Raw genomic sequence first — 8,260 nt, forward strand, 5'->3', positions numbered from 1 at the left:
GGGCTGTGGTGTAGAATGAGTAACAGCATCTGCACATTTGAATTTCTCCCATTTCCTCTCCTACCTCAATGTGAATTACTCAATTAAAGATGAGGGAACTCCTTTAATTTAGGATGAGCAATTAATAAATCATCTGATTATGTATAACTTCTCAATAAAACATCAACGTTGGTTTTAACAGACCAGCATTGATCACCCAACCAATCAGTCATTAATTCTGTCAGTCACATTTTCTCCGAACTTCCTTTCTCTGGGTATGTTTCTGTTTCTCTCTATCTCCATCTCTTTGTATCTCTGGATGATTTTGTAGTTTAAACTCTAGCCTCAGTGGCAGGGTTAGGGTCCACATCTCTGGCTAGGCTGTCCTGGCCTGTCCATAGCTCCACACTGGCTAAAGCACACTGGGACACCTGCAGGGGAGGCTGCCCCTCTCACCCCACTGCTAAGTAAAAAATAATAGACTACTGTGCACATGCGGGAGAGATACAAACTAATCAAGGTTTGTTTGTTTACTGAAGGCCAAACCCTTGCTGCATGATATGATGCAACATCTTTTACTTTGGCCAGAGGGATGTTCAATTAGCATTTTGCTAAATAATGTTTGGTTTAAAATGGTAGAATAAACCTGTCTAAATAGCAGTCAATATAGTAATGGTGATACACGCCATAATGACCATTTCTATAGTCCAACAGTCAAATCTGAGATGAATCATTTAGGGTTTAAACCTCAGATTAATCACTCAAGGCAACATACTGACCTATTTTTAACAAATCATTTACAAATCAAGAAAAGTCATAACCAATCATCTGCCAAAGATATGACAAACGTATAGGTGCAATATGCCTACTAAAAAACTGTGAAAGACAGCGACATGTATTATCCTAGTAGTATCTATAAACTTGCACATTGTCGGCTGGTTAAAAAACACTTCACACGTTGCAATAGCAGGTAAGTATACAGGTAAGTATACACAGGATATACTCACTCACCAACACTATTTGTGGCAGTGGTAGAGAGAGCACATCTTGAAGCGCCGATAATGAGATGGTGAAATATTGACGGGACGCATGCGAATTGAGTACTAATTCACACAAATTAAATTTCAGATCTTTGTTTCTGTCCAGAACAGGTGCTTAATTTCTTTACAGTACAGTTAGTTTTCCTTACTAATGTTGTTGTCCCAACTCATTAGGAAACTTAGTGTGTGATGTATGAACTCAATAACACATCAAGCAAAAAAACTACTAATTTTAATATGCATTTCAAATCTACATTTTGCTTTCCATCATACATAATTTCATATCTGCTTGTAAAATTAAATCAAATGTAGATTCCGTATGTGAATCATACAGTATGACCAAACTCAATAATCAACATCCAGGTACCTTGCCTTGGTTGCGTTAGGATACCCCCAAACTAACAGTGAAAATGTTCATGTAAGGGGCAACGTGTGACAAATAAGCAGAACACTTCCCAAACATAACCACAAGTAACAAAAGCAGGGATTAGAGTTGTGCTGGAATTGGCATGCACATAGGGCATCACTCCCCCCAAGTCAATATTTTACCACAAATAGTTTACAAAATAATCTTACTATGATCCTACTTGATCTTCTGTCTTCTACCCTTCAGTGGTGAATATTTTTTTTTAGGTTATTGTCCATATGCTGCTGACTTCCATTCTACTAAACACAAAGCTCTCCATCTGAATGTCTATGTGAGGCCTGAATGTTGGTGTGGGACCATCCATCCTTGCCGTTCAGCGCAAGCCCCTTTCTCCACTGGGATAGGAGATGTAGAAAAACATGCCTTATCAACCTTTCTAGTTCATCGACTATCTTCGTCCACCAAATTGCTGGAGATCTGCCTAGAAGTTGTAGTCTGGACAGACCTTCTGCACCAGTTTGTAGTCGGTGCTGAGAAAAGAGATAAATACACAGAAGACCTTGAAGGGCTTGGCACAGATCCAGGCGGCGTGAGACTGAGTGTGTTCTGAGTAGCAGGTCTGGGAGGGGTCATAGAGGCAGGGTTTGGTCTTCTTGGCCCTGTTGGTCCTCTGGTACTCCACCCTGCAGTTGAGGGCCTTCATCTCTTGCAGGTGCTCATTGATGGTAGACTGTGGCTGATTCTGGAACTGGAGCTCCGGGCTTCCCACATCATCCCATTCCACGGGTTTGGAGGGAGGAACGATGCTCATTGAGATATTTCCCAGATGGGACGAATTGTGATGGAAGTACACACTGAAGGTGCCGTTGATGTGGTCCACTATCTTACTTGTCACCAGCAAGCTGAACTTGGTGGTTTTGATGTTGAGGTAGAAGTTTCCCCAGCCAAAGGTCTTCTTAGCTTTGATAGGTGCTTTCATGGGGGGCTTGGGTTTGGAGTGTAACTGTGACTGATCCAGGGGTAGGGAGAGGTTCTGTGACCAGCCATGTGGGCCCACAGAGCTGTAGTTTGGGGGCTTAGTCTTGGTGGATACGATCTGGAAGTCTTTGGAAAGGTGTTTGACTTTCATTGCAGCTCCAATGTTTCCATCTACCCCTAACCTTCTTGTGTCATAGGGAGAGGGCTGTGAGAGGGAGTCAAATGGGCTGAGGTTCAGATAGTCCAAGGCCTTCACAGCATCCTGCTTTTGCACCTGTGAACACATGAATGAAGGATACATTTAGTATTTTTTTTTTCTCTGTCAGTCTGTGTGTCTCTCTCTGTATCTCTGTATCTAACGAATTGTTGTCAATCGTCACGTGCCTGGAGGCTTTATATGGATATGACCTTCAAGTACATTAGGTAGAAATCTACTGATCAGTGTGGACATAATCCTAAAAATACAATTAAGAGGACATGAGCGTTAATGGGGAATTGACAAAGACATGCTAAAAATGATGGGATGATGTCATGAGCTCATGAAAATGTATGAAAAGATGGTTCATCTCATCGGTCCATTATCCACTCAAAAAAACATTGGATGCAGTCTCTTTGTTCATGGCCTGAGCCATTGTAGTCCAGGAGTGTTTAATTGGTTGGTTGTGTATAACATTAGATTATAGACTCATTAACGGTGACTGTCAGACACAGCTGAGTGTGAAGTCAGCTTGGCTCCATGTCCTCTGCTGTAACCATCAGTCTTGAATCCTTCAACAGAATAACCATATATCTTCCGTTTTGGAAGATTTTAGTGATATGGTATATTTCTAGTTATACAGTGGATATGAATCATCCAAAGTCTTGGTATAATATGTAGATTATAAATAGACAACATGTACATGACATTTCCATGTCAGCTCTGGACATTACAGTGAATTTATAATAAGAAACATAGAAACCCATGGCCATGGCATAATCTGTCAATTTTCTTCAAACTGGAACTGGTAAAGGTTGACCTCATTCATTTTCAAGCTAAAATAGAAAGGGAAGGGCCTCCCGAGTGGCACGGTGGTCTAAGTGCTAGCTGTTCCACTAGAGACTCTGGGTTCAAGTCCAGGCTCTGTCACAGCCAGCCGCGACCAAGAGATTCATGGGGCGGCGCACAATTGGCCCAGCATCGTTCGGGTTAGGGGGGGTTTGGCCGGCGCACCAGTGACTCACTAGTGACTCATTAGTGCGCACTAGTGACCCCTGTGGTGGGCCGGGCGCAGTGCACGCTGACAGTCGCCAGGTGTACGGTGTTTCCTCCGACACATTGGCGTGGCTGGCTTCCGGGTTAAGTGGGCATTGTCAATGTGGCCAATGTGAAATAGCTAGCTAGTTAGCGGTGGTGCGCGCTAATAGTGTTTCAGTCGGTGACGTCACTCGCTCTGAAACCTAGAAGTAGTTGTTCCCCTTGCTCTGCAAGGGCCATGCCTTTTGTGGCACGATGGGTAACGATGCTTCGTGAGTGACTGTGGTTGATGTGTGCAGAGGGTCCCTGGTTTCGAGCCCAGGTTGGGGCGAGGAGAGGGACGGAAGCTATACTGTTACATCAAGAAGCAATGCGGCTCGGTTGGGTTGTGTTTCGGAGGACGCACGGTTCTCGACTTTTGCCTCTCCTGAGTTCATACGGGAGTAACAGCGATGGGACAAGACTGTAACTACCAATTGGATACCATGAAGAAGGGGTAAAAAAAGTATAAATATTTAAAAATGGAAAGCGAATAGTGTTCTTCCTCAGTTATCCTTGGATGGAACTTTATAAGGATTCTCACTGTCCTAGAAAGCCTACCACTTGTCAACGTGTTCCATAAAAAGACAGAAAAATTAATAAATCCATAATTATTTTTTGATTTTTATCAATCCAATATTTCAAATCAAATCAGAGTTGGCCATGTACACAGATTTGCAGATGTTATTGCATCTGCAGTGAATTGTTTGTATGCACAACAGTGGGTTGTAAAGTTTACTACATTGTACTGTATACCAAGCCCACGGGATTATACCATACAGCATAGCATATTCCCAATCCTACCTATTCATTGCTAATTTGATATATTCTTGCTATATACCCTGACCCATCTCACTGTATGTTAGCCTACACAGCATCAATGTACAGTATACTTATAACTACATTTCCCCTCCCTGCATGCCTTCTTATAACTACTCTCCTGGCTGTAATCCACTGTCTAACAAAAGTCCCGTTACAGAACCCTCAGCAGGCTAATGAACTCTGAGCCACTGCATTCATCTCCTCCACTAGCAGGGTGATGTGTCAGCCATGTCCGTGGCTCTGTGTCAGGGTGCCTGTATGCCAGGCCATGGCTGGGTTAGAAGACAACCTTACATGGGGAATCTCAGCTCATGGCAATGGGGATGACTGTGAAAGATGACAACATGGTTCTCACTGCTTTATTGTCTAGCATGGGAAATAATCATTACTGTACTCACATGATCATCATACATGAGAATGATGTTGGGGAACTCTGAAGTGAAGAAAAAAGTTGAGACACTGCTTATGGCCATCAGCTTCTGTGAAATGAATATCTAACCAAAATGGTGCTGCTGTTTAAGCTTGGGTATTGTGATGTTCGCCTCAGTGAAGCGCCCTACCTGAGTTGCCGCACTATGATAAGTGTTAGACAAACTACAGTGAGCAATAAATGAACCGTATGATTCTCCAGATTGTGTATGCTGAGCAAATGATCAGTTTAACCAGACACAGCTGTCAACCCTTAGGATGATGTTTACAGGCAAACCATAAAGAGCTCCATCAAATGCTAATTTGCGACTCATATATTTCCTGTGATTATTAGTGCATGAATAGAAAGGTGTTGACTAAGCAAAAATGCATTATAGCCTATAGGTTGATTGCATGAATTCAGTCTGTCTAGAAAATAATCACAGTTCAATAAGAATGGGTGTTCTTCAACCTTAGTGTGAATTCTTTGAATTAATTCCTGATTTTTTTCAGTGAATTCATAACAGGTAATGAATTTTTCTACATGTGGAAACAGTGTCATTACTGGGCAAAAACTGGTTCAATCGTTGTTTCCACTTTATTTCAGTAAATAAATTCAATGTGATGATGTTGAATCAACGTGGAAAACTGATTGGATTTGAGAAAAGCTATCAAAGTAAGGGAATTTCATATTTTTTGCACCCAACTTTTAACCTAAATCACATGACATGGTGACATTTTCTGTTGATTTCACATTGAATTCACATCAGTTGACAACTCAACCAAATGTAAATCAAAACTAGACATGTGCCCAGTGGGTAATTAATGCCATTAAGAGAACATCTTGAGACCTTACAAATGCATAGACACAACTATCAGTTGGAATTATTCATCACCATGAGACATTTTTAGGGAACCAGAGTCCTCTGGGGTATGTTGAAAATAAGATAACGTAGATAAAGAGAAATTAACTTTGAGGAAGTTCTACCCAAAGCCATTATCCTATGTTATCACGATCAACATATCTCTTCATAGCCTACAACATCATAACTATCAACCTCTACAATAGATATAAAGAATGTCTTACCATTGATTTCCATATGTAACCTATGGCTTTGTGGTAGTGTGAGGTGCGCTGAAGTAGTACTCCCTCTATGTTCAGCGGAATAATTATTCAGATCATTTATATGATCCAGTTGTTTTCTTGCCCCAGGGATAGATGGGCGATATAATGGGAATTTAATCTAGGACATATTTATGCTTTATTTTACTGAACAAAAATATAAATGCAACATGCAACAATTTCAAAGATTTTACTGACTTACATTTCATATGAGGAAATCAGTCAATTGAAATAAATTCAATTAGGCCCTTATTTATGGATTTCACATGACTGTGAATAAAGATATGCATCTGTTGGTCACAGGTACTTTAAAAGACACGGGACTCAGGAACTTGTCATGGTATTTCTGTGCATTCAAATTGCCATCAATAAAATGTAATTGTGTTCGTTGTCCGTAGCTCATGCCTGCCCATAACGTAACCCCACCGCCACCATGGGGCACTCTGTTCACAACGTTGACATCAGCAATCCGCTCGCCCACACAACGCCATACACGTGGTCTGCGGTTGTGAGGCCGGTTGGACATACTGACAAATTCTTTAAAACAACGTTGGATGCGGCTTATGGTAGAGAAATTAACATTCTCGGGCAAGAGTTCTGGTGGAAATTCCTGCAGTCATAATGGCAATTGCATGGTCCCTCAACTTGAGACATCTGTGGCATTTTGTTGTGTGTCAAAACTGCACATTTTAGAGTGGCCTTTTATTGTTTCCAGCACAACATGCATCTGTGTAATGATCATGCTGTTTAATCAGCTTCCTGGTATGCCACACCTGTCAGCTGGATGGATTATCTTGGCAAAGGAGAAATACTTACTAACAGGGATGTGAACAAATTTGTGCACACAATTAGAAAGAAATCTGCTTTTTATGGAACATTTCTGGGATATTTTATTTCAGCGCATGAAACACGGGACCAACACTTGACATGTTGCCATTATATTTCTGTTCAGAAAGGTTTGGTGCATCAAAGTGGTCACTGGTCAGGTTCACAGTTTACTCACTCCTCTTCTCAAATAAGAACCAAAAGCAATTGGGCAACGTCACAGACATATGGACGGCACCTAAGCATGAATGGGCACAGAGCCAAGTACTATTGTTATTCTATAAAAGACACATGGAAAAAATACAGCCACACATTTTTACTTTAACTCTCTGAATAGCACCTGTTTATCTGAAAATTATTGCCTGCACTTGTCATGTGAAATAGCTTACCGTTGGTAGAAGCCACAGACTGAAGGTGGCAAAGTTGATTAATAGTACCCTCATTTCTTCTCTGAATGTCTTATGTTGACGTACAAATCTGGACACCGGGGCAATCAATCAAAGTCTGACAGCAATCCACTTGGAAGAAAACGTAGAACCCTTTAGACTAACAAGAAAGTCAAATCACATTTTGTTAGTGGCTTCAATAACATTTTATCGTGAGGTCCATGGCTCTGTGAAAACAGGATGAACTGGGAGGAAAGAGAACATCAGGAAATTGTTTGAGAGATCCACCCTGCTTATATTATTAGACAGCCCCTGTATTTTCATTTGCGCTCTCACGCTCTCCCTCGCACACTCTCTCTCCCTTTCTGTTTGTGCCATACATGCACATGTCAGTTTTCTTCTCATCATTGTATAATGAGAGCAAATTAGAACTCATGTAAAAGAGCATCATTTCACAAACCACCTACACTTTGTAGCTGGCATTCTTTTGAAATTAACCATGGTAAATTATAGATCATGGTCCAAAAATTACAATTGTGAAGCTATTTGGGATTAATTATATACTCCAATATGTACGCTATCAACTGTGGGCAGCATGTGAGAGCATTAAAATCATAAAGACCCTCTCATGAATCTGGTAATAAATTCCAGAGGAAATCTTACAGGATGGTGGTATGGAGGCTTGTTACCACTCTGCTACTGTCTATCTGTCACCAAACCTCCTGGCTCGTTACGACTCTTACCCAGAGATGTGACTTCTTAAGCAGCACAATTTGACAGCCTACCCCTATGTCCCTGGTTCTGCCACTGGGAGGCTGACACAATGACAGGAAATCTCTCCCTGGGGAGTGGGGAATATAAAGACAGTACCAGCATAGTGTCAGTATGTGTGCAGAATGTGGATAGTTTCTGTAGACTATTGGTGGTTGCTGCTGATTATCTTACGTACAGTCTTGGTATGTGTGTGTGTGGAAACAGCCTGATAAGGCAGGGAAATTATCGTTTCTCAATTGCCCTTGTCTTTTTTTTTACCACGTGGTCCAAATTCCTTTGTCAACA

At 41.3% G+C, this 8,260-nt stretch overlaps 1 protein-coding gene across 1 annotated transcript; it reads right to left on the reverse strand.

Annotated features, from left to right (window-relative positions):
* Nucleotides 1-1,234: 1,234 nt before the first annotated feature.
* LOC112221449 (neurexophilin-2-like) lies at nucleotides 1,235-7,454 on the reverse strand. The gene is made up of 2 exons (XM_042303964.1): nucleotides 7,205-7,454; nucleotides 1,235-2,638 (listed from the first exon to the last, which is right to left on the reverse strand). Exons 1-2 carry the CDS (start codon nucleotides 7,256-7,258, stop codon nucleotides 1,868-1,870), a joined length of 825 nt encoding a protein of 274 aa, XP_042159898.1. The 5' UTR covers nucleotides 7,259-7,454; the 3' UTR covers nucleotides 1,235-1,867.
* Between the last annotated feature and the right edge of the window lie 806 nt (nucleotides 7,455-8,260).

Source organism: Oncorhynchus tshawytscha, linkage group LG22, assembly GCF_018296145.1.
Source record: "Oncorhynchus tshawytscha isolate Ot180627B linkage group LG22, Otsh_v2.0, whole genome shotgun sequence".
NCBI lineage: Eukaryota > Metazoa > Chordata > Actinopteri > Salmoniformes > Salmonidae > Oncorhynchus > Oncorhynchus tshawytscha.